At 48.5% G+C, this 25,645-nt stretch overlaps 2 protein-coding genes and 1 non-coding gene across 3 annotated transcripts; 2 read left to right on the top strand and 1 right to left on the bottom strand.

Moving 5' to 3' along the window:
• The first annotated feature begins 739 nt into the window (after positions 1–739).
• Positions 740–15,386, top strand: LOC102417269 (opsin 1, long wave sensitive). Its single transcript, XM_006087664.3, has 6 exons — positions 740–925; positions 4,962–5,258; positions 8,668–8,836; positions 9,882–10,047; positions 11,430–11,669; positions 15,275–15,386. Exons 1-6 carry the CDS (start codon positions 814–816, stop codon positions 15,383–15,385), a joined length of 1,095 nt encoding a protein of 364 aa, XP_006087726.1. The 5' UTR covers positions 740–813; the 3' UTR covers position 15,386.
• Positions 15,387–15,829: 443 nt separating this feature from the next.
• On the bottom strand, positions 15,830–22,257 carry TEX28 (testis expressed 28). Its single transcript, XM_006087775.3, has 3 exons — positions 21,542–22,257; positions 17,730–17,865; positions 15,830–16,186 (listed from the first exon to the last, which is right to left on the bottom strand). The coding sequence occupies exons 1-3, from the start codon at positions 22,255–22,257 to the stop codon at positions 15,830–15,832; spliced, it is 1,209 nt and encodes a 402-aa protein (XP_006087837.1).
• Positions 17,960–18,066, top strand: LOC111825794. Its single transcript, XR_002828966.1, has one exon. It is a non-coding gene; the product is annotated as a U6 spliceosomal RNA (small nuclear RNA).
• Positions 22,258–25,645: the final 3,388 nt, after the last annotated feature.

Genomic DNA, 25,645 nt, shown 5'->3' with positions numbered 1-25,645 from the left:
TTTGTGCACCGGGCCTCTAGTATATATATATTCTTTAAAAAAATGGGTGTTGGATGCCAGGGCTGACCAGCATCCCCTGAATGACGGATGAACAGATTACTCTGACACAATTTCACAGTGAAAGAGAAGGCTAAGGGACGGCCTGGCTGAAGGAGCCAGGCAGCCTGGATTGCCTGCCTCGTTAGGCCTTTATTGGAATGTTTATCTTTAGATACAATCAGTAGGGTGAGTAATCTTGGGAGGACACATGTGTTTATTGTCCTCTAGGTAAGGGCATCCAGGGGTTAAGCATAAGGATTCCAGTAAACACCTGGGGGTCTGCACATGCACAGACTTGTTTGGAAAGGTCAAGGAATAATTAGGGGGGCCGCCTTTGACACTCCGCTAAGTCTCCCCTAAGTCGGAATTCCGATACACAGGGCAGGAGGCCTTCCACACACTTCCCTTTTCTCAGAATGTCCTTCTTACAAACTTTCCAACCAAGTCTCTTGTGTTCCCCAACAGTTGGACAGTAGGACGGAACAGAGGGTCCTTGGCAGCTCCGGCAGCTGCGTCAGAAAGCCAGGAGCTCTGAGTTTGGTTCCAGGCCAATCCTTCTGAGCTGCCCTCATGGGCTCGCCTAAGGAGCCAGGAAGCAAGGGCTGGGGGAGGAGGAGGTCTAAGTCCAGGCCCCAATTAAGAGATCAGATGGTGAAGAGTTTGGGGGCTTTTAAGGTGAGGAGGCCCAGCTGATCCTGCAGGCTTGTATAAAGCACTGTAACCCCCAGACAGCTCGAGGGCTGGCGGGCACCAGGGACAGGGCTTTCCGGAGCCATGGCCCAGCGATGGGGCCCCCAAAGGCTTGCAGGTGGGCAGCTGCAGGCCAGCTTTGAGGACAGCACCCTGGCGAGCATCTTCACCTACACCAACAGCAACGCCACCAGAGGTGAGAGGGCAGGTGCCGTGGAGGCTGGGTTCCGATGGCTGAAGCAGCCCCTCTGGGAAACCAGGCCCAAGTGGCCACACGGGGGGCCATAGGCTGCCCGCCCCACCAAGAGTGTCTTCTGCACAGTATCACAGCCAAAAGGGCTTTCCCTCTTAGCTTATTTTTTTAGCTTCTTTTATACATATATGTTTTTATTGATTTCAGAGAGGAAGGGAGAGGGAGAGGGAGAGGGAGAGGGAGAGGGAGAGGGAGGGAGAGAGAGAGAGAGAGAGAGAGAGAGAGAGAGAGAGAAGGAGAGAAACATCCATGATGAAAGAGAATCATTGATCGGCTGCCTCCTGCACAACGCCTACTGGGGATCGAGCCCACAACCCAGGCATGTGCCCTGACTGGGAATCGAACCGTGACCTCCTGGTTCATGGGTCGACGCTCAACCACTGAACCACGATGGCCGGGATCCCTTAGCTTTTATGATGACACGAATGTGGGGGGGTGTCCTTTATGAATAGAAAAAGACACCAGAATATCAAATATGAGCCCTGTCCAGTTTTGCTGAGTGGTTAGAGTGTCTGCCCATGAATGGAAGGGTCTCAGGTTTGACTCCTGGTCAAAGGCATGTACCTCAGTTGCAGGCTCTATCCCTGACCCACAGGTCCTAGAATGTGTGGGAGGCAACCAATCGATGTGCCTTTCTCACATAGATGTTTCTCTCTCTCTCTCTCTCTCTCTCTCTCTCTCTCTCTCTCTCTCTCCCCTCACCTTTCACTTTCCCTAAAAATCAATAGAAAAAAATCCTCGGTTAAGGATTTTTAAAAATGAATATCAAGTATGCATTTTCTTTCTTAAGCATTTTTATTGATTTCAGAGAAGAAGGGAGAGGGAGATAGAAACATCAATGATGAGAGAGAATCCTTGATTGACTGCCTCCTGCACGCCCCTCATTGGGGATTGAGCCTGCAACCTGGGCATGTGCCCTGAGTGGGAATCGAACCATGATCACCTGGTTCATAGGTCGACATTCAACCACTGAGCCATGCCGGCATGGCTCAAACATGCATTTGCAAACCTCGTAGGCTTCCCAGACCCTTTGAGAATCCCTTTCCCATGCAAGTTCATTACTCTTTCCTCGTGGCCCTGTAGTGCTAGTGAGCACTCGTTACATTCAAGTCTGAGAAAGGACCCGGTCTGACTCATCTTTGCATGTTCTGAAGCCAAAAGGAGGCAAACTCCAGGCAGGAGGCTTGAGGGCAGAGATGAGTGAGTTCTAGAACCTTTGGATCAGAAGAGACTGTATTAGTCACCTTGTCCAACTCCGTGTCCATGTCCGGGGCCTGCAGTCTTACCCGGCACATTCTGGGGGAAGAAGTTTGCTCCACTCCCAGGGCTGCCCTTCCGCTTAGAGTTGGCCCATGACGAGAGAGAAAGGCCCCAAAGAAACTGAAAACTCTGATGAGGCAGCTGAGTCCTGCCCTGGGAGTGACCCCGTCAAAAAGCTTTGCCTGTAAACCCTTCAAAGAGATGAGGACCCTAGTGATCCCCAGCCCTAGACCTGTCCCAGGTCCCTCCTCCAAACCAAAGGTTTCTTGACTGCCAGGGTAGTGATCAGCAGCGGGGTTCCTGGGCACATCAATCTGATTGAGCCCCAGAATCGCCTTGATGGAGATGGAACAAAGCTCTCTGTGGGGGCCTCTGGGGCTTCATCAATGCCCGATTCCTTTCTGCACATTTTACCCCAAAATATTCAAGTATCTGCCAAAGGAGAGAGAAAAGTATAGTAAACCCCTGGGTCTCAATCATTTGTCTTATTTCATCTATAACCCTCTCCTCTAATCCCTCCTTCTGATTTCTGGAAGCAGATCCAAGACATCACACCATTTCCTCTATAAATCTTCAGTACGCACCTGTAAGAGAAAAGGATTCTAGGAAACATAACCATAGCCTGACCGGCGTGGCTCAGTGGTGTGGCTCAGTGGTTGAGCATTGAACCACGAACCAAGAGATTGCAGTTCGATTCCTGGTCAGGGTACATGCTTTGTTTGTTTGAATCAGGGTTCAAATAAGGCCCACGCGTCCCTATTATAGATATGTCTTTATAGCCTTTTTTAATTTCGAGGTTCCCCTTCGACCTCTTTGCAATTTATTTGTCAAAGTAAATGACTCACTCACTGGACTCACTCACTTCAGACTCTGCTGATGTCTTCCTATGTGTGGCTTCCCATGCCCCGCCCACCCCATTCGTCAGGATGTTTCTGTAAACTGGCTGCTCTGAAGGTCTGCTGAGAGGTCAGCTGGATTTGTCGCGTGTTTTGACAAGATTGCTCCACTGGGGGGGGGGGGTCCTTTTTTCCAGGGTGTTGGCAGCTGCTGAGCCCAATGCCCAGACCCATTAAACCACTGGGGATTGCAAAAATTGCATTCGGACTGTCTTCGTCTGTTAGCTGGGTTACATCGATAAAGAGAAACATGTCCTCATCTACTATTGTGTTCCCTTTTGGGGGGGATGTATATGGGAAAGACAGGAGAAATGCTTGATTCTTCCTTTTTATCTCTCCTATTTCAAAATAATGACTTGGTTCCCCAGTGAAGCCAATTGAGGTTGACCTCATAGGTCGATGCTCAAGCACTGAGCCATGCTGGCCGGGCTCCCTTCCGGTATTTTTTAGAATACCTTCTCGTGCTCATTTCTTCACAAAATGAGTCCCAGAGTTTTCAGGAGGCAGGAGCAAGGTGGCACTGCTGGAGGCACTCCTTCCTGGCCTCCCACAGTCAGAGTGCCCCAGTCCCTCCGGCACCGTGCATGGCCCTTGTTCCTGCCCTGTCCCTCTTATCCCTGTCCTCCCAATCTGGTCTCCCTGGGTTGTCTGGGAAGGACACTACTCAGTCTGTTTCATTTTGAAATTGCCTCCGCCCCTTGCATTTGCTTGCAAGATGGAGTATTTCAAACACCTCACAGTCCCAGTTGCTATTCTCACACTGAACCTCTGTACTTTCCGGGGAACTCCAATATATACTAGAACATCTTGCAGTGATGGCGAACCTATGACCCGCGTGTCAGAGGTGACACGCGAACTCATTTTTTTGGTTGATTTTTCTTTGTTAAATAGCATTTAAATATATAAAATAAATATCAAAAATATAAATCTTTGTTTTACTATGGTTGCAAATATCAAAAAATTTCTATATGTGACAAGGCACCAGAGTTAAGTTAGGGTTTTTCAAAATGCTGACACGCCGAGCTCAAAAGGTTCGCCATCACTGGCTTAGAGTCTCATCGTGGTAGTCCCAAGGGGCCGAGTTGACTCTCAGCTGGGGAAACCTGGAGAGGCTTCCAGAAGCCAAGGGCATCTGACCTGGGCTTCATGGCGTGGAACGGAAGAGGACCTGGTGCAGGGGAGAGTGTGAGTGAAGATCCAACAACAGCCCAGCCGGTGTGGCTCAGTGGTTGAGCGTGGACCTATGAACCAGGAGGTCAAGGTTCGATTCCTGGTCAGGACACACGCCTGGGCTGTGGACTCAATCCCCAGTGTGGGGCGTGCAGGAAGCAACTGATCAATGATTCTCTCCATCATTGATGTTTCTGTCTCTTTCCCTCTCCCTTCCTCTCTGAAATCAATTTAAAAAGATATTTTAAAAAAAGAAGATCCAACAACAGAAAGACATGAAGTGTGCAAGGAAGACAGTGTAGAGGGTGTGGGGGTTCAGGGGAGCAGAAGCCTGCCAATGGGACTACAGGAGGCTGGCCCAGTGTACTGGGGTGGTGAATCAGAAGAGAGAGAGATACCCAGCAGAGATGATGAGGAGTTTCACTTTGTCAAGTTCAAAGATGCCTGTGCGGCTGTCCATCGAGCCAGGTCCTCTGGCCTGAGAGACGGGATTGAGGGCAGGTTGTTTGCAGATGGACAAAGGTAGAGAGAAAGGCAGCAGGTAGGAGAGCGGGAGTGTTGACGGGAGGCTCTGTCTGAGTGGGGAGAGGACGGATGGGTGTTGCCGTACAGGCAGATGACGCCACTACCTACTCTGTCCCTCCTGCCTCCAGGCCCCTTTGAAGGCCCCAATTACCACATTGCCCCCAGATGGGTGTACCACCTCACCAGTGCCTGGATGGTCTTCGTGGTCATTGCATCTGTCTTCACTAATGGGCTCGTGCTGGTGGCCACCATGAGGTTCAAGAAGCTGCGCCACCCTCTAAACTGGATCCTGGTGAACTTGGCTGTGGCTGACCTGGCAGAGACCCTCATCGCCAGCACCATCAGTGTCGTGAACCAGATCTATGGCTACTTTGTGCTGGGCCACCCTCTGTGTGTTGTGGAGGGCTACACCGTCTCCCTGTGCGGTAAGCCAGCTGAGGGCCCGGGCTCAGGAGAAGACCCAGCCTGCTGTGCATAAAAGACATACTCACACGGCACACCCCACGTGTGCCTGCAATGAACATGTTTGAAGGGAGACAGATGTGCAGGAGAAAGCGGGCCTGGGTCATCATTTAGGTGGGGGGCCGGCTGGTGCAATCCAACACAGAGATAGGTTCTGCCTGTTCTTTGTTTGGTTTTTGAAAATATATTTTTATTGATTTCATGGAGGAAGGGAGAGGGAAAGAGAGATAGAAACATCGATGATGAGAGAGAATCATTGATCGGCTGACTCTTGCACGCCCCACACTGGGGATTGAGCCTGCAACCCGGGCACGTGCCCTGACCGGTAATTGAACTGTGACCTCCTGGTTCATATGTCTATGCTCAACCACATTGAGATATGCCAGCTGGGCCAGGTTCTGCCTTTGGACAGCCACTTTGGGGCCATGCAGCTGGCATGTGAGGAGACAGATATAGAGTCAGACAACCTCAGAACAATGTGGGAGGGGAGGGCTTCGGGCCCCCCGAACTGAACGCCCACCATCAGGGCCATGTTCCCTTTCAGCTCACCTGTGCTGGCTTTTTCCAGGGAAAGAAGCAATTCCCAGATCCCTTTCCCCATCCCCATCACTAATATCTCTGTGGGCTGTGGCTCTATTCAGGTCAACATTGGCTGAGAAGTACCCATGTGCTGGGCTTTGTGGTGGGCACCAGGCATATAGGATGTGGCACCCAGGGTCCCAGTCCCAGGTGTTCCCAAGTCCAGGGAAGAGGGGCCCCTATCACAGATAGTGACTACAGAGTGCCATCGGTCCTCTCAGAGGACCGTGTCCTGGAGGAGCTGAAACTTTTTAAAAATTGTATTTATTTATTTTTATTGATTTCAGAGAGGAAGGGAGAAGGAGAGAGAGAGAGAGAGAGAGAGAGAGAGAGAGAGAGAGAGAGAGAATGAGAGATAATCATTGATCGACTGTCTCCTGCATGTCCCCCACTGAGGACCGAGGCCCCGGGAATCAAACCATGACCTCTTGGATTATAGGTTGATGCTCAACCACTGAGCCATACCGGCCGGGTCCAGCACTTCTAAACCACTTTTGGTGCCATGGATGCCCCCTGGCCCTCAGGGGAAACATATGCAGCCCTTCTCAGAAGAATGTTTGCAAATGCACACGAAGTCCATAAGATTACAAAGGACTACAATGATACTGAAATACAGTTCTCAAAGTATTAAACAGTAATTAGCAACATAGTCTTCATTTAAAGTATTAAAATTATAATACTAAGTTATATTATCTGTAATAATAAAAGCATAATATGCTAATTAGACCAGACATCCTTCCGGGCAACCTTCCGGATGAAGCCTGGGCTGCAAGGGAAGCCCAGGTCCCAGGTGCCAGAGGGAAGCCAGTACAGGCAGCTGGGGGAAGGAAGGCCTACTCTTGTTTGAATTTTGTACATTGGGCCTCTAGTAATTAAATAAATAGTATTAGGAGTATTTTCTAGAATATTAGTGACACCATTCTTTTTTTTAAATATATTTTATTGATTTTTTACAGAGAAGAAGGGAGAGGGACAGAGAGTCAGAAACATCGATGAGAGAGATCGATCACCTGCCTCCTGCACACTCCCCATCGGGGATATGCCCGCAACCAAGGTACATGCCCTTGACCGGAATCAAACCCAGGACCCTTGAGTCCGCAGGCCGACGCTCTATCCACTGAGCCAAACCGGTTCGGCACCATTCTTTATTAAAGTATCAAATAACTGGACCTGGCCTGACAGTGATTGAAATTTCAAAGTGATGCCCTAGCCGGTTTGGCTCACTGGATAGAGCATCAGCCTGTGCATGGAAGGGTCCTGGCTTTGATTCTCGTCAAGGGCACATACCTCAGTTGCAGGTTCGATCCCCGGCCCTGGTCATGGTGCACGTAGGAGGCAACCAATCGATGTGTCTTTCTCACATCAATGTTTCTCTCTCTCTCTCTCTCTCTCTCTCTCTGTTTCTCCCCCTCCTTTCCACTCTACCTAAAAATCAATGGAAAGCCCTAGCCAGATTGGCTCAGTGGATAGAGCGTTGGCCTGCGAACTGAAAGGTCCCAGGTTTGATTCAGGTCAAGGGCACATGCCCAGGTCGTGGGCTCGATCCCCAGTGGGGGACTTGCAGGAGGCAGCCGATCAATAATTCTGTCATCATTGATGTTTCTATCTCTCTCTCCCTCTTCCTTCCTCTCTGAAATCAATCAAAATACATATTTTTAAAAATCAATGGAAAAATATCCTCAGGTGAGGATTAAAAAAAATAAATAAATTTCTCACAGTGGTAATGAGCATAGTGATATTGGGAAATATCTGCCACCCTCTGTAAAGTGACCGAGTCATGGGCACTGCTAATACTTTCACACTCATAACAGAAGGAAATGCCAGTGTCGGTTAGAGGTTAGTAGAAACAAAGATGTCATTTTTCCCACCCCAGTTCATGGACACCTGAATTCTGTGCACAGACCTCCGGGGTCTAAGCAGCACAGAAGACATTGTCTCCACCTGCTAAACGGAGGAAGGAGGTGAGATATCAGGGAAGGGTTCCAAGCACCTGCAGAAACGTGTGCATACCAGCAGGAGGGGCACAGCTCTTGGCGGGGATCACAGCACGTCAGTGGGCAGGCCGGTGTGTACATGGCCACCGGCGGTTACCTCAATGCCATCACAGGAAAGGCTGGTGGCCAAGTACAAGAAAGAGGGAAAACGAGGTGGACCAAGAGGTCGAATCAGAGGGGGCAAGGAAAGACCCAATGAGGGAATACATGAGTTAGATAAGAAAATAGACCAAGCGTGGCCAGTGTGGCTCAGTGCTGGAGCATCAACCTATGAACCTAGAGGTCGTGGCTCGATTCCCGGTCAGGGCACATGCCCGGATGACGGCTTTGATCCCCAGTGTGGGGCGTGCAGGAGGCAGCCAATCAATGATTTCTCTCATTATTGATGTTTCTATCTCTCTCTCTCTCTCTCTTTCTTCTTTGAAATCAATAAAAAATATATTTTTTAAAAAGTAATTGCCCTGATCGGTTTGGCTCAGTGGATAGAGCGTCGGTCTGGGGACTGAAGGGTCCTGGGTTCGATTCCAGTCAAGGGCATGTACCTTGGTTGCGGGCACATCCTCAGTAGGAGGTGTGCAGGAGGCAGCTAATCGATGTTTCTCTCTCATCGATGTTTCTGACTCTCTATCCCTCTCCCTCTCTGTAAAAAATCAATAAAATATAATTTTTTAAAAAAAAGATTACTATTAAAAAAAAGTAATTGACCCAGTGCCCCCTGGACCTGACAACACGCTTTGGAGAATGAGGTTTTGCAAGTGGCTTGGGGAGCACCTCTTCATCTGTCTGTTCTCCCCTGCAGGGATCACGGGGCTCTGGTCCCTGGCCATCATTTCCTGGGAGAGGTGGCTGGTGGTCTGCAAGCCTTTTGGCAACATGAGATTTGATGCCAAGCTGGCCATCGCAGGCATCACCTTCTCCTGGGTCTGGTCTGCTGTGTGGACAGCTCCGCCCATCTTTGGTTGGAGCAGGTAAGGATGCCAGGGTGCCAGAAAGGCGCCTTGCTAGGACCAAGAGGGGAGGGTCAGACTCGTGATTCCCTTTGTGACCTCGGGGAAAATAGGTTTCCATCTCTGGGCCTCCACGGCCCCACAAATAAAGTGAAGGTGGACCCGGCTCCCCCTGAGGCCCCTTCTAGCGCGCAGTGTCTATGAGTGTACGAATCTGGCTGCTGGAACACGGTCTCCAACCCTTTCCCGTGGTTTCCAAGCCTGGGCTGCTCATGGGAACACATGGAGAAATGCCTACAATCTCAGGCCATGGGCTGATCTGGCTGACACCAGAAAAATGATTCGGGTGTTCACAGGTTCTTAGAAGGCAAGAGGGTGCTTCACCCTCTCTTTGTGAAAAGGGGATGTGATCCAGGTGATGAAAATGTTCTGAAACCAGATAGCGGCAATGAAAGTACTAAGTGCCACCGAACTGCTCACTCAAAAATGGTCAGCCCTAGCCAGTTTGGCTCAATGGATAGAGCATCAGCCTACAGACTGAAGGGTCCCGGGTACGATTCCGGTCAAATGCATGTACCTCAATTGCAGGCTTGATCCCCAGGGCCCGTGCAGGAGGCAACCAATCAACGTGTCTCTCTCACATCAATGTTTCTCTCTCCCCTCCTCCTCCCTTCCATTCTAAAAAAAAATGGTCCATTCATGTAACGTGATTTTAATTTCATTAAAAAACAAATAACTGCTGTAACCGGTTTGGCTCAATGGATTGAGTGTCAGCCTGCGGACTGAAAGGTCCCAGGTTCGATTCCGGTCAAGGGCATGTACCTTGGTTGCAGGCACATCCCCAGTGGGGGGTGTGCAGGAGGCAGCTGATTGATGTTTCTCTCTCCATCAATGTTTCTAACTCTCTATTCCTCTCCCTTCCTCTCTGTGAAAAATCAATAAAATACATTTTTGAAAAAAAAAAAAAACAAATAACTAACAACCCTACGCGTCAGTGGCATGGCTGGGCTGCGGGTCGCAGGTTGCCCTGCCTGCATTGGGACAGGCTGCCGGCTCTTCTATCCAGGTACTGGCCCCATGGCCTGAAGACTTCATGCGGCCCAGATGTGTTCAGCGGTAGCTCGTACCCGGGGGTGCAGTCGTACATGATTGTCCTCATGACCACCTGCTGCATCATCCCGCTCAGCGTCATCGTGCTTTGCTACCTCCAAGTGTGGCTGGCCATCCGAGCTGTAAGCCCCCGTGCCCTCCTGGCTTCGCCCCTGGCTGGTAGGATCATGAAGGCCAGGGATGTCTGGGCAGGGACAGAGGGTCACCTGGTCCGCTCCCCTGTCCCCAAACCAGACATGAATCTGGCACTTACAGCCCTGGCTCCCTTGTCCTTGTCCTTACAGAATAGGAAGGGATTACCTTCCTATTCTATAATAGGAAGCTGCATTCCTCCTGAGCCAGCCAGATCTGCAAATGAAACCTGCAAATCAAGGAGTGTTGTTAAAAGGATGCCACTGGAGGGCCCTTGTCCCCTCCACGGGCCTGTTGGGGCAGGCTAAGAAGTGAATTCACATGTGCCGTCTGCCCTCCAGGCTCCTCTCCCCCCTCCTCCTCCCTGGGAAGCTGATCCTCCCCTCCTTCCCTGTGCAAGCTGGGCTACCACTGGGGCGCCCCTGCAGGAAATCAGAGCAAGACAGCAGAGTGAGGTTGGGTCCTGGGGTGCTGGGAGCTCTGTGCTCCCCTTGTGGTCTCCTGAATACCGTAAGTTGTCCCTTTATCAGTGAGCTAAGCTACCATTAGCTTGATCTGGATGTACCATCTGTTCCTGTTGGGATCCTGCTTGGCACGGGTGGTAGAAGGCCCTTTGGGGTGGCGCCTTTCCTATATGAAGCTGCCTGTGCCCACAATCCGATCAGCATGGGCTTATAAGCTCTCTCTAGAGTGGAGGCTCCAGATAAGCTCCCCTCATCTCACTACCTTCAGCCTGGGATACCCCCCCCCTTCCTTCCCCCACCCTGTCGGCGGTCAGGGATCAGAAGCAACTTAGCTGGCTCCCAAGGTGTCCAACCATGGCTTGGGCCACGTTGGGTCTGAGTTGTGGAGCTCAGGCTCCAGAATGTGTTACCTGCCCTCACAGTTTCCCCTCGTGCCCACTCAGCTGTCTGCCATCAGGCCCTGCCCGTAGCAGGCAGAGGCCAGCTCCTGTGTCTTCTCCTGCCCAACCCGTCAGATCTGAGCACAGGAGGGAGCATGCTGGTAAGGGACCAGATGAGGCTAAGAACAGCCCCCTTAGCTCCTGCCCAAACTCCCAATGGGAGCCAAGCTAAGCCAAGAGTTTGGAAGGCCCCAGCTCAGGGCCATCTCAGCCAGTTCAGCTGCGTGCTGCCTCAAAGCTTGCACAGCTCTCGCGAGGCCACCCTCCAGAGAGCTGTAGGCCAGGCGTGCACTCACTCAGATGGGAGCTGGCTGCTGGCTGGCGAGGTGCCGTAGTGGGTGGGCCCATCTCCTTCTCCCCAGGACTCCCCATCCCTAGCCCGCCAGGAACACGGAGTCCCTTCAGATTCAGAGCCCTGAGGAACTCTCCTACTCACTGTCCCTTGGCACGACCCTCTGTCTCCCCCAGGTGGCGAAGCAGCAGAAAGAATCCGAGTCCACCCAGAAGGCAGAGAAGGAGGTGACGCGCATGGTGGTGGTGATGATCCTGGCATACTGCCTCTGCTGGGGGCCCTACACTTTCTTTGCATGCTTCGCTGCTGCCCACCCTGGCTACGCCTTCCACCCTCTGGTGGCCGCACTGCCAGCCTACTTTGCCAAAAGTGCCACTATCTACAACCCCATTATCTATGTCTTTATGAACCGGCAGGTAAGTCACACCATCCACACAGCAAACTAGAAATAGACCATGGAAGAGCCCCACGATGGCTCCCACCTGGAATAGTATCTGGTCTCCGGAACAATGACCGGAGAAGGCTCAGCACGTGACCCCAACCCAGGCAGTCCTCCTTCTGGATCCTTTTATGGTCTGTCTCTGCCTGAAGGTGGGCATTTCCTGCAGGGCCTGTGCACTGCAGAGCTCTTCCCTTCTGTTGGCCTCAGGGCTAGCCTAGAGCTTGAACACGGGAGGACTGCCTGGACATGGCTACATTTCCCTCAGGTGTGCACTTCCTGCCATTATTGGCACAACTCTTCTCTCAACCTTCATCTTTCCACCTTCAAACTCTAATTCTGACCAGGGCATAAAAAAGGCTCTTCTTGGCTGCACTGACCTGTGGCTTTATAGGTTAGTTTAGGGTGGACACACTGTGGTCCCACCCAAAGTCTCCCTAGATGGCAGCCAGCATGGACTGGCACACTGGGCCTCCACAGCAAACTGCCCATGACTCCTAGACTTCTTGATAGATACAGGTGACTATTGAGGTTCATCATCTTCCAAGTGCAATTTGCCTTATTCTTCCTTGAATCCGTCACATCCACTTCATTAGGGCGCATCTATGATGTGACTTGGTGACCAGAGAGGTCGTGGGTCAGAAATACTGTCCCTCAGGGACCTCCTATTTCACCACACCCAGCCTACTCCTTCCAACTGGCTTTTCTCTGCTCGCCCATTTCACAGTTGCTCCATGGCTGTGCCCCCTCCTGCCTGGCCTTCAGTTCCTTAAGCTTGCATTCTTTTGGTAATGTTTAAATATTCAGTAGACCGGCCAGCATGGGCTACTGAATATTTAAACATTACCAAAGGAATGCATGCTTAAGGAACCAGGAGGTCACAGTTCGATTCCCAGTCACGATCCCAATGTGGGGCGTGCAGGAGGCAGCTGATTGATGATTCTCATCACTGATGTTTCTATCTCTCTCTCCTTCTCCCTTCCTCTCTGAAATCATAAAATGTTTTAAAATAAATAAATATTCAAATAAATAAATAAATTGATTCCCTGGGGTTCCATTCCTGGCACCTCAATGCCCAGAGTACAGTTCAATCCCAGATCCCTGTTTTCTGTCTTTCCTGCGGGTCTCTTTTTAGGCCTGGCTTTTGTTAGTGGAATCCTAGGCTAGCTTGACAAGCACTGTCTTTGCTTGAGCCTTTCCATTCTCCTCACTCCTAGACAGATGTCGCACTTCTGGACCTCTCCAGGCTTTCAAACTTTCTTTTACCTTTTCACACTGTTACCCCTTCCTATTGCATTCTGAGAGAACTTTCTGGAATGGAACTCCATGAGGACATCCCTGATGAAACCCTTAGGACACAGTCTGGCACAGAATGGGTGCTCAGTAGGGAGATGTTAAGTGAATGTGTTGGATGAATTCTTAGGCTCATCTGGCAGCTCTTTAGCTGAGTTGATTCTGCTGTTCAGCCCATTTCTTATGTTATCAATGTCAACAATTATGTTATTCATTTTTGAGAGTTCTAATGTTGGAGGGAGCTGGATGTAATCAAGAATAGACTTGGGCTCTAGCCAGTTTGGCTCAGTGGATAGAGCATTGGCCTATGGACCGAAAGGTCCTGGGTTCGATTCCCGGTCAAGGGCACATGCCTGGGTTGCAGGCTAGATCCTGTAGGGGGCGTGCAGGAGGCAGCTGATCAATGATCCTCTCTCACTGATGTTTCTCTCTCTCCCTCTCTGTTCTTCTCTGAGATCAATAAAATTTTATTTAAAAAAATAGGCTTGGAATATATAGGAAATGCATCTGATCTGTGTTCTCAAAGCATTTTGGTTAGCACAGTGATGATATGAGATATAATCCGAGAAATACATACGGCCCAGATCTCTTTAAGGATCAAGCAGCAAAGAGCAGGGCCTCCCTGGTGCCGGAAGACTCTCTTGGCTAAAAAGACGAGGTGGTGGCTACACTGTTGTTTACCTAGTCCTCACCTGGTCTCAAAATTGATGGAATAGAACCCAGCCGCATGGCTCAGTGGTTGAGCATCATCAACCTATCAACCTATGAACCAGGAGGTCACAGTTCAATTCCCAGTCAGGGCACATGCTCGGGTTGGGGGCTTGATCCCCAGTGTGGGGCATGCAGGAGGAAGCCGATCAATGATTCTCTCTCATCATTGATGTTTCTCTCTCTCCCTCTCCCTTCTCTCTGAAGTCAATACAAATATTTTTTTAAGTTGATGGAATAGAAACAAGATGACAATCACATTCCCTTTCACTAAAATGCCTCTTGCCAGACATTCTGGAGACAGTTCACTCTATCTATGCATGGGCCCCTTAGCTGGCATCATCTTTGGTCACTGCATGAGTTCCCTGGGGTGCCGTAATGAACTACCACAGATTGGGTGGCTCTAAGTAACAGAAACATATGGTCTCCTAGTTCTGGAGGCCAGAAGTCTGAGATCAAGATGTCAGCAGGGCTAGCTTCTTCTAAGGGCTCTGGGGGGAAATCTGTTCTGAATCCTTCTTCTACCTTCTGGTGAGTACTTGCTATTCTTTGGTTTGTAGACAAGTCGCCCTAATCTCTGCCTTCACTTTCACATGGCCATCTTCCCTCTATGCCTGTATGTTTGTGTCCAAATTCCCTTCTACTTATAAGGACACCAGTCATTGCATTAGGGCCAACTCTGTTCCAGCTTGCCCTCATGGTAATGTATATCTTTTTTAAGAATATATATTTTTATTGATGTTTAGAGAGAGGGGAAGGGAGAGTGAGAGAGATAGAAACATCAATGAGAGAGGAAGTCATCGACTGGCTGCCTCCTGCATGCCCCACACTGGGGATCGAGTCCACAACCCGGGCATGTGCCCTGACTGGGAATCGAACCAGCGACCTCTTGGTTCCTGGGTCGGCACTCAACCACTGAGTCACACCAGCCTGGCTTAATGTATATCTTAATCACATCTGTAAAGACTATTTCCAAATAAGGTCACATTCACAGACCCCAAGCATTAGGACTTAAACATACCTTTTGGGGGGCCACGAAGTGACCCAAATAGTCACTATCAGCTGCTAAATTAGATGACTTAGATGACCAGATAGTCAGAAATAGACCATCCCCACATGCGAGGAACCACCGGAGTCTTCCTCCATTCACTCTGTAGGATTGTGAATGGCAGGAGAGAAGGTTTTGAGTCATCCAGGTGACACTTAATGAATACAGTGGGGCCTTGACTTACGAGTTTAATTCATTCCGTGACGGAGCTCATAACTCAAATTACTTGTATGTCAAACCAACAGTGAACGAGTGAGGCACGTGATGCTGGGCTGATGTTGTGGCGTTCACTGTGACATTCGCTGCACCAACTAGCGGTGGGGTATCTGAAGCTGGCTCGTAACCCGAATTTTAGCTCGCAACTCAAAGCAAAAAATCGGCCGAGAGACGGCTCGTATCTCGAAAAACTCGTTAGTCGGGACACTCATAAGTCAAGGCCCCACTGTACCTTCCTCCGAATGCCCTCAGCATCACCTTTAGCATAGCGCACTGACCCTTCCTGCTCTGCTGAATAACCCTTTCTGTCCTGCCAGTTTCGAAACTGCATCTTGCAGCTTTTTGGGAAGAGAGTGGATGATAGCTCTGAACTCTCCAGCACCTCCAGAACGGAGGCCTCATCTGTCTCTTCGGTGTCCCCTGCATGAGTCTCTCCCAGCCCCAACAACAAAGAGATCTGCCTCCTACCAAAAAACGTCATCCCTGTTCCACTCACCAGGGCTTTGGCCACCACCGCCACCATCCCTTCTTCTCCATCCCTGTGAAGTAAATGTAGCTTCTCTTTGCCAGAAACAACCAAGTCACAGAGAGGGGCCCCTGAGCCCCCGAGTCGCTGGGTCGCTAGAGGGCATGCGGGGTTTATAGAGGAGCGCAGCACTGCACTTCCAGAGACTTTAATCTTTTCCAAGGTCTGCAGATGGTAAGGAAGGGTTGTGAGAAAGGGAACTGGGAGCTGGGTGGGCACCCACACACCTCTCACGGGGCTGGTGTGGACAAAATCTAAAAGCCAGACCTGAGAAGTGGCCTCCTGGGGAGGGCTGGCTGGCTGCCCTGACACCTGGAAAAGAGAGGAGCTGGCCCACGCAGGCCCGTTAAGGCCCGCCTGGTAGGGGTTTGGCGTCCTTGGAATACAGTCTCCATCTGGAGGCGACCCAGACCTGCCAGTCCGTGGCAGGAATGGCATGCCACTTCTGCCAGGCCAGGGCCCCAACGCCGATCAGCACCATCACGCTGCACATGCGCAGGCGCGAATTCAACAGTGTCAAGGGAAAGGTGCACACCGCAGAGATGAAGACCAGGAAGATGGTGGCCAGCGTGAGGAGCAGGTTCAGAAATTGGAACACAAGCTTCTGGGGACAGTTCCTGAGGTTCTCTGTCATATTTGGTTGGGTCACTTGCTGTAGAGTTTCCAGCTTGGCTATACGTCTCTTAAAAGTCTCCATGACATTCTGCAGGTGATAAAAACACAGCGGTCAGAAGGAGTGCCTAAGGGTTGCACAGCATGTGTTGGTGAGCTGAAGATTTAGGAGGGAAGACGAGAGCCTAGAGCAGTGGTCGGCAAACCGCGGCTCGCGAGCCACATGCGGCTCTTTGGCCCCTTGAGTGTGGCTCTTCCACAAAATACCACGTGCAGGCGCGCACGTACAGTGAGATTGAAACTTTGTGGCCCATGCGCAGAAGTCGGTTTTCGGCCTGGGCGAGTCTATTTTGAAGAAGTGGTTCGGAAGTGGGGGGTGTCGGTGGGTCGGCCGGCGGGAGACATGGCGCAGGTGGGCCCCAGGATACGCAGCGCGGGGGAGGCGCGGGATTCATGCACGAGTTGAGTGAGCTGGTCAGTCAGCAGTCTCATGTGCAGTGGTTAGTGCTAGTCGCGTCCGCAAATCGCGCGCGGGTGACAAAAGTACCTACTCGAAGCATAAAGTTACCTGTATTTTTCCAACCAGCTGCAAAACCTACAGGTATTTTTGTCATCAATTTAAGAATTGTAATTATTTTGTGTTGGTCGCTTTATTATTATAAAATGAAACTTATCTGCTTAGAGGGGCTCAAATGCCTAACCTTGCTAAATAACTTCTCTCGCTTACTGTTTCTTTCCTTCCTTAGAACTCATGACAACTGCAATTATTTGATGTGACTATTTACTTATTTAAAATTGATCTTCCTCACTAGAATGTAAGTTCCAGAAGGATGTCCTGTTATCTCCAGCCTTAGACACATAATAGGCATTCCATAAATATATTAATGTACTGAACTCATGTTGTTAATACTAAGTACTCAATCCAAAATTATTAAGTTAATAACAATGTACCTACCTATATAGTTTAAGTTTAAAAAATTTGGCTCTCGAAAGAAATTTCAATCGTACTGTTGATATTTGGCTCTGTCGACTAATGAGTTTGCCGACCACTGGCCTAGAGCACCTACACGCTGAGGGCCCTGTCCTGGGAGGGTCCATGTCTCCCAGGAACAGTGAAGGTCTCATCTGACTTGGCACTCATCCAGCCTGGTCTGAGACTGAGAGCCTGGCTGTGAAAGAGCTGAGCAAGGTCAGGTGTAAGGTCTGAAGGTGTGGAGGAGAGTGAGGCTATCTGTCACAGGAGAGGGAGACCCACCACCCACACTTGCCGCTCCAGGGTCAAAAGCAGGGGTTCCCAGCTGGTGTTCCCTACACCCCCAGCAGCTCCTGGGTACTCATCAGCCCCCTCTGCAGGTGGTTCTGGGCTCAAGTGTGAGAACTGCAGTGCCCAAGTTCCCAGATCAGCTAAGGTGGGGAAGAGGGGAAGTGAAGCATGAACATAAAGATTGGCCACCGCCAGCTCTAAAACAAATGTGGGAGTTGCCAATGAACCCTCAACGGGGGTACAGCTTGAATATCTGTCTCTTTCCTTGGTTTGGAGGTTACCAGAACAAATTGGCTCATCCTTGGCTTCTCTCATCCCTACATCCTTCTCACTGGCCTTCTCTCAAAAAGCTCCCCGGTGAGGAACTCACCCATATTTCCTTGGCTTTCTCATAGGAAAGATAGGCCATTTTCTCTTCAGCGTAGGCCAGATTCTGTTTGAGACAGTAAATTTCATCCAGGTGCCGCTGCAGGTGCTCATTCACCCGTTCTGCCATCAGTGTTTGTCTTGGGAGCAAAAGAGAAAATAATACTCTCTGAGTAACCCCCCCACCAGAGCTTGTGCTGGCAGCGAATGGTCCTACATCAAGACTAGACTTGGGTGCTCGCTTCGGCAGCACATATACTAAAATTGGAACGATACAGAGGACATTAGCATAGCCCCTGCGCAAGGATGACACACAAATTCATAAAGCGTTCCATATTAAAAATATAAATAAAAGACTAGATGTGGGTTCAGGACCTGCCTTCCTCCTCTGGCCCTCAGCTCCAGTCAAAGCCAGCCTACTCTTCCAGGTCTGCGCCTCAGCCACGCCCACACTGACAGTCATGTATCTCCTATATACCATTCCCCTTTTGTAACAGCTTTACCAAAATAGAGATAGACTAGAAGTTGTAGAAATCAAGATCTAAATTACCCCCGTATGCTATTAAATTCCATATGTATTCCCGGCACCAGTGTTTGGCATGCAGTAGTTATTCCATAAAAATCTGTGGATTATAGAGATGGAGCAGCCACAAAAGACCACATAGTGTGTGCTTCTATTTATATGAAATGTCCAGAATAGACCAATCCAGAAAAAAACGAAAACAGAATAGTGATTGCCGGGGCTGGAGAAGGGGAAGGTGGGGAGTGACTACTAATGGGGGTGGGGTTTCTCTTTGGGGTGATGACAATGTTATGGTCTGTAATGAGATAGTGGTGATGGTTGCACAACTCTGTGAACATACTAAAGACTACTGAATTGTACACTTTAAATGGATGAATTTTATGGTATGTGAATTATATCTCAATAAAGCGATTACTAAAGCAAATAACAAATATAGGATTGTGGTCATGGTTGCACAATTCAGTAAATTTACTAAACATCATAAAAATGTACAGTTAAAACAGTGCATTTTATGGCATGTAAACTATATCTCAGTGGATCATTAAAAAATATAAACAAGCCAGGCAGGTGTGACTCAGTGGTTGAGCACTGACCTATGAACCAGGAGATCATGGTTCAATTCCCGGTCAGGGCACATGCCTGGGTTGTAAGCTCAATCCCCAGTGTGGGACGTGCAGGAGGCAGCTGATCAATGATTCTCTCTCATTGTTGATGTTTCTATCTCTCTCTCCCTCTCCCTTCCTCTTTGAAATCAATAAAAATATTTTTAAATATATATATAGAAGATTTGAAGCAAAAATGCTAAATGGGAAGATTTGAGAAGGCTCAGGGGTCGATCATGTTATTCTCTACATTTCGCTTGGGTTTGAAATGTTTCATAATTTAAAAAATCTTTGAGGTTCCTCATTTGGGCAACAGGAAGGACCAGGCTGATGGCCGTGATTCTGACGTGCAGAAGAACATAACCAATGGGGCTGTCGTAGGGACAGGGAATGTGAAGCAAGGAGGTAATTTGGTCCTATTTTGAGAACTTCACTGACACCTACATGTAGATGTCCCCCAGGGAGCTAATAAGCTGAACACTCATTTGCTGAAAGCCAATTCATCAAGAGCTGATCCATCAGTGTTTCAAGGAACATTCCATTAGTCTCTGCCCTGCTTCCTGTTGGGAAGAGAGTGGGCTGACAACATGGCTGAGGCTACTGCCCACAGAGAGGGGGAGTAGATACCCCATGATTATCTTTCCATTACCATGAAAGATCCAGCCACAAGAACATTTAAGATGTTAACTATATTCAAGTATACTTTCATGAATATATTCTCCATGAATATGAATGAAGCCAATGAACAGATTCTTCATTAATGTATTTCTAAGAATGTATTAATATATTCTTGAATGTATTCTTGAATAATTTAGTGAATAAGAAGATGTTTATTCATAAGGATATTCTCTCAGTCTCTCCTTCCCTTGCCCCCAGCCTCCTTACCCTCTGGCAGCAGTGCCCTGGCCTTGACACAGCTGCCTCCTCTCACTGTCCCTCTTTTAGTCAAGGACCCCTCTCCATCCAGCTCCTATGGTCACAGAGGCAAATGGAGCACTCTGAAAAATGCTCTTATGAAGACAGAATGATGACCAGTCAACCAAAATGCCCCCTAAACCTTCCAAAGCTGATAAGGCCGCCCTCTCCAATACAAATGATCCTAAACAATATTGTTGCTGTGAAAAATTATACTATTTTTTAAAATATATATATATTTGTATTGATTTCAGAGAGAAAGGTAGAGGGAGAGAGAGACAGAAACATCAATGATGAGAGAGAATCACGGATCAGCTGCCTCCTGCACGTCCCCTACAGGGGATGGAGCCCACAACCCGGACATGTGCCCTTAACCAGAATGGAACCCGGGACACTTCAGTCCGCAGGCTGATACTCTATCCACTGAGCCAAACCAGCTAGGACCAAAATATTACTAGTATACTTCTGACTGTACCTAAGGATTGGCTTTTGGGCAAATTGAGTTAGAACCCAGTGGCCTGCAGCCTGGACGAGAAATCTAAGATAGAGAAACAGATGGGGGGGCGGGGCTCAAGCAGTAGGGGTAGGGCTGGGAAATGCGGCAGAGTCGAAGGAGCTCCTCCTGAGCATATGTGGACCCTAATTGCAATCACGCACATCCTATAAGAGAGAGACAGAGGGCGCTTGTACACACAGTGAAGGAGGCCGTGTGAAGACAGAACAGAGAGAGATGTGAAGGATGCTAGCCTCGAAGACTGAAGTGATGTGGCCACAAGCAAAGGAGCCCGGCAGCTACCCAAAGCTGGAAGAGGCCAGGAATGGATTCTCACCTACAGCCTCCAGAGGGAGCGTGGCCTTGCTGACACCCTGACTTCAGCCAAGTAAAGCTGATTCCAGACTCCTGACCTCCATAACTGGGACAGAATACAGTTCTATTGTTTGAGGCCACCGAGTTTGGGGTAATGGGTTATGACAGTTGTAGGAAACTCCTCCAGGGTGAGGACACTGCTCAACATCCTCCAATGCACAGCACAGCACCCACAGCACAGAATCAGCTGGTCCAAAATGTCAATAGTATTGCCCGGCCAGTGTGGCTCAGTGGTTAAGCATCGACCTGTGAACCAGGAGGTCACGGTTTGATTTCCGGTCAGGGCATATGCCCGGGTTGCAGGTTCGATCCCCAGTGTGAGGTATGCAGGAGGCAACCGGTCGATGCTACTCTCTCATCATTGATGTTTCTAGCTCTCCCTCTCTCTGAAATCAGTAAAAATATATTTGAAAAAGAAAAAGAAAAGAAAATCAACCCACTGCACAGTGGGGAGATGGCATTCCCCAGAAGGCATTTTTCAGAATAAATGTCCTGGACGTGACATTGTGCCTGAGCTCAGCCATGAGCACAAGTGAGGGGATCAGGGTTGTTGAGGTGACTCCAGTCCTGCCTACACACCATGCCAGAAGACAGGATGGCAAAGCGCCTCCCTAACTGATGGGCGTCTGCTGGGCTCACCGCCACTTCGGCTATCTCCTGCCATTCCAGCTAGAGCCGCAGCTGCGGGACCGCCCAGTGGGGCCTAGAGCTGGAGCCTCATTGGTCAGCAGAGGGCCAAGCTGGTGTGCAACTGTGCACAGGGAATGAGCCCTCTTCACCGCGGGGGCCCAGGCACCAAGGGAACCACTGAGCTGCTCCACCCCCCTCCTCGGCTCCCTTTCAGCCTCCTGCAGACAGTCCTGGGGGCTGTCCCCAGAGCCAAGGTGGCCGAAGGGGCTCCACCTCACCTGCATTTCTCCTCCTGAAGGCACTCCAGCGACAGCTGCAGGTCTGTGAGATACATCTCCTTTAGGCCCTGAAAGGACACCTGGAGGCCCAGGTGGACTTTCTGGGCTTCTTTGAGCTCTTCCTTCACCTTCTGCAATAGCAAGTTTGCCTGCGACTCTGATGACGTCGCCTGCTGTGAGGCCCACAATTGACGCTCCAGTGGGAAGGGCCTGTCAGACGGGTTGGTGGCTAAACCGTCTTTCCCACCTGGCTTGGGAGCCTCTAAAAACGGGGCCTTCTCCCAGGGCTGCCGGCCATTGTCCGAGCTGCTCTCCTCCTTTGCCACTGAGCCCTTGGGCTGGCAGCCCTTCTCCAGCTCCTGCAGCTGCTGGCGACACTGATGGAGCCTTCGCTCTATCTGGGCGATGGTGGCAGAGGCCCTCTGGTTCACCTTCTCGAAGGCCTGGCGGATGTGCAGGGCCTGGCGCTGGTCGGCTTTGGACACCAGCTTGAGGTAGCTCACAGTGTTCTGGTCCCGGCTGGCCTTCTCCACTCTCAGCTGCTCTAAGAGGTAGAGGGTGCGGTGCTTGATGCTCTTCTGCAAGTTCCGGGCCATCTCGCCATGCAGCAGGCTGGAGTGGTCGCTGAAGCCCTCCTTGCTGGGTGACAGTGATCTGCACGAGCGAATGTCGGAGGGAAGGGTCGCACTTGGGCTCTTGATGTATTCCTCCTGCATTGCGAAACAAATAAAAAAATCAGGTACTCCGTAAGCTGCCAAATAGTAGGAGAATTGAACACACGATTGCCTCACTCTACAAAAATACTTACACGTATGCAGAGATACTTATGTGTGTTAAGATTTATGCATTTGAAATGGGCCCAGCACAGACCGGAGAAGTTAATTTCATCTTCCAGGCCTCTCTCCCCTCCTTTACAGCACCCGACTTCTTGCTTTATGGGTGTACCTCACAACGACCCCAGATGGCTAGCGGACCCCCTCCACACACACCCCTTCTGTTCTTGGGCTTCCTCTCTTCCAAGAATTATCAACTGTGCATCTCATTTTATTAAAAACTGTTCTTGTAAAGTAGGGAATAAACTCATTCCCATTAAGCCATACTTCTTGCTGTATTGCTACTGTGGACTGAAGGGTCTTGGGTTCGAGTCCAGGCAAGTGCACGTACCTTGGTTGCAGGCTCGGTCCCCAGCCCTAGTCAGGGCAAGTGCGAGAGGCAACCAATCGATGTTTCTTTCTCTGTCTCTCCCCCTCCCTTCCATTCTCTCTAAAAAAAAAAAAAAAAAAAATCAATGGAAAAAAATATCCTCAGGTGAGGATTAACAACAAAAAGGATAGTCAGAGAGCTTTGCAACTTAGCAGGTTTGTTCCTTTATCCAGTCTTTCATTCAACACATACTTCCTAATTGTCTACTGTGTGTTACAGAAGCCAGATACATTCCTTGTTCTCATAGAGCAAGCATGTCAAACTCGCGGCCCACGGGCCGCATGCAGCCCACAACGAATACTTTTGTGGCCCAGCCAATATAATGGTATGTAAGAAAAATTTTAATAAAAATTTCATAACTTAATTTTTACAATATCCTGTTATACATAATTATTAATAACGAACTGCAACGTTCACTAATGACTGATTACTATAATCCTGTTGCATTCATTTCCCTTACTCGCCTTACACGCAGGCACACCATTTCTCTCCACTAATGCTAGCAGTGAATATTATAGCAGCCGATTGCCACGTCATTAGTCTTGGACTGACTTGTTTGGTGTGTGCAACAGGAAATGTTTCACTTTCAGAGAACAAGAAAAATAGGTTTATTTGTGTGACGCTTATTAATTTGTGTAGTTATTCAGTGTCTGGTAAGTTAATATTCAAGAAAAAATATTAATTTTTATTAAAATGTTCTATTACTTTATGTGAACAATGACTCATTTATTTCAGCCCTTTGTATTCAGCATGTCTCTATCGAAATAAACCTACATTTCTATGAAAATTGAAGCTTTTGGGGGTTTTTTGTGGTCCACCTAAACTTAAACCTTGCTTATTTGGCCCATGTTAGCCTTTGAGTTTGACATGCTTGTCATAGAGCTCATAGTCCAGGATGGAAAATTATATTGTGACACAAATGAATGAGTCTCTCACATGGCGAGGAATGAGAGAAAGAGTCTACCACTCTGGGGCCTCTCAAAAGTTTGCTTGGGAGAGGCATGGGGGACATCTGTAATACTGTCAACAGTCAAAATATATATACTTTTAAAAATTCGCTGAGCCCAGCTTTAAACTATATTTGTATATACCATTGGTAAAAGGAAATAGGAAATAGGGAAAATTAAAGTTTGCTAATGACTTGTTCTGTTGGGGAATTTTATAGATATCACATCAAACTCAAAATTGAGAGAAAAATGTTGGCGAAAAAAATTAAAGGTGCCCTGGCCTGTGTGCTCAGTGGTAGAGCATCAGCCCATGCAGAGAAGGGTCTGTCTCAATTCCTGGTCAAGGTCACGTACCTTACAAGTTTGTTCCTAGGCCCCTAGTCAGGACACATGCTGGATGTCTCTCTCTCCTTCCTCCCTTCCACTCTTTCTTTAAAAAAAAATAATTTAAAGGTAACCAAAAGAAAAGAACAAAAACAAAAAACAAAAAAAAATTTAAAGGTAACCACTCAGGAAAAGCCAGGTACGTAACATCCAAATAACCAAAGGGAGACATAAAATGGAACCTGATTACTCCAAAAAAAAAAGAAATGAAGGAAAGGAGGAAGAAAAAGAAAGATCTTTTGTTAAACTGAAAATATAAAATAGGATGTCAGTAAGATGTGATTATCAATGACTATATACCAGTGATGACGAACCTATGACATGCGTGTCAGAGGTGACACGCAAACTCATTTTTTTGGTTGATTTTTCTTTGTTAAATGGTATTTAAATATATAAAATAAATATCAAAAATATAAATCTTTGTTTTACTATGGTTGCAAATATCAAAAAATTTCTATATGTGACACAGCTCCAGAGTTAAGTTAGGGTTTTTCAAAATGCTGACACACCGAGCGCAAAAGGTTCGCCATCACTGCTATATACCATGTACTTGAGGAGGAGACTCAAAACCATAAATACGTTAGCCCTCTACATATTGACCTATAAATTCAACAAAATCCCAATTAAAAACGCAATGGGCCCAGCCAGCGTGGCTCAGTGGTTGAGTATCAACCTATGAACCAGGAGGTCCCGGTTTGATCCCCCATCAGGGCACATGCCCGGGTTGCAGACTCGATCCCCAGTGTGGGGCATGCAGGAGGCAGCTGATCAATGATTCTCTCTCACTGTTGATGTTTCTATCTCTCTCTCCTTCTCCCTTCCTCTCTAAAATCAATAAAAATATATTTTAAAAAAACAATGGGAATTTCTTATGGATCTTAAAAATAGTTGATTTCAAAATTTATTTGGAAGAAAAAGTGCAAAAAAAAGCTAAGAAATTTTTTTTATATATATATTTTATTGATTTTTTACAGAGAGGAAGGGAGAGAGATAGAGAGTTAGAAACATCGATCAGCTGCCTCCTGCACATCTCCTACTGGGGATGTGCCCGCAACCCAGGTACATGCCCTTGACTGGAATCGAACCTGGGACCTTTCAGTCCGCAGGCCGACGCTCTATCCACTGAGCCAAACCGGTTTCGGCAAAGCTAAGAAATTTTTGCAAAAGAATAATAAATATGGTCTTGAGACAATTGGCTTTTTGAAAAAAATTAGAGTTTCCTGATAATCATATCTCTAATAATAAAAGCGTAATATGCTAATTAGACCAGACGTCCTTCCTTCTGGACAAAGCCGCGGCAGTTGGGGGCCAAGGCAGAGGTGGCCACTGCCGGGGCGGCGGTGGCGTGGCCCAAGGCCCTTGCACGAATTTTGTGCATCGGGCCTCTAGTGTAAAGTTGGGACAGAATAAAGAATTAAGCATAAAAATGAAACTGTAAAAGTGTTAGGAGGACATGGTAGGAATATTTTTATAATCTTTGTGTAGAAAAGATCTTGGTAAACGACTCAAATCAAAATGCCACGAAGCAAAAGATTTACATATTTTACTGCATAAAAGTGTTTTAAAACAT

The sequence above is a fragment of the Myotis lucifugus genome, unplaced genomic scaffold (genome assembly GCF_000147115.1).
Source record: "Myotis lucifugus unplaced genomic scaffold, Myoluc2.0 scaffold_40, whole genome shotgun sequence".
NCBI classification, from domain to species: Eukaryota; Metazoa; Chordata; class Mammalia; order Chiroptera; family Vespertilionidae; genus Myotis; species Myotis lucifugus.
Note: the sequence above shows the minus strand (reverse complement) of the source record. Positions and strands in the feature narration are given on the sequence as shown.

Excerpts from the sequence above, each read along its gene's own strand:
- LOC102417269 (XM_006087664.3), top strand. The coding sequence starts at position 814 with ATGGCCCAGCGATGGGGCCCCCAAAGGCTTGCAGGTGGGCAGCTGCAG. Across the intron at positions 5,259-8,667 it reads CTACACCGTCTCCCTGTGCG|GGATCACGGGGCTCTGGTCC; the intron begins GTAAGCCAGCTG and ends TCTCCCCTGCAG. Across the intron at positions 11,670-15,274 it reads ATGTCTTTATGAACCGGCAG|TTTCGAAACTGCATCTTGCA; the intron begins GTAAGTCACACC and ends CTGTCCTGCCAG.
- TEX28 (XM_006087775.3), bottom strand. The coding sequence starts at position 22,257 with ATGCAGGAGGAATACATCAAGAGCCCAAGTGCGACCCTTCCCTCCGAC. Across the intron at positions 17,866-21,541 it reads CTTCAGGAGGAGAAATGCAG|ACAAACACTGATGGCAGAAC; the intron begins GTGAGGTGGAGC and ends TTTGCTCCCAAG. Across the intron at positions 16,187-17,729 it reads AGAAAGCCAAGGAAATATGG|AATGTCATGGAGACTTTTAA; the intron begins GTGAGTTCCTCA and ends TATCACCTGCAG.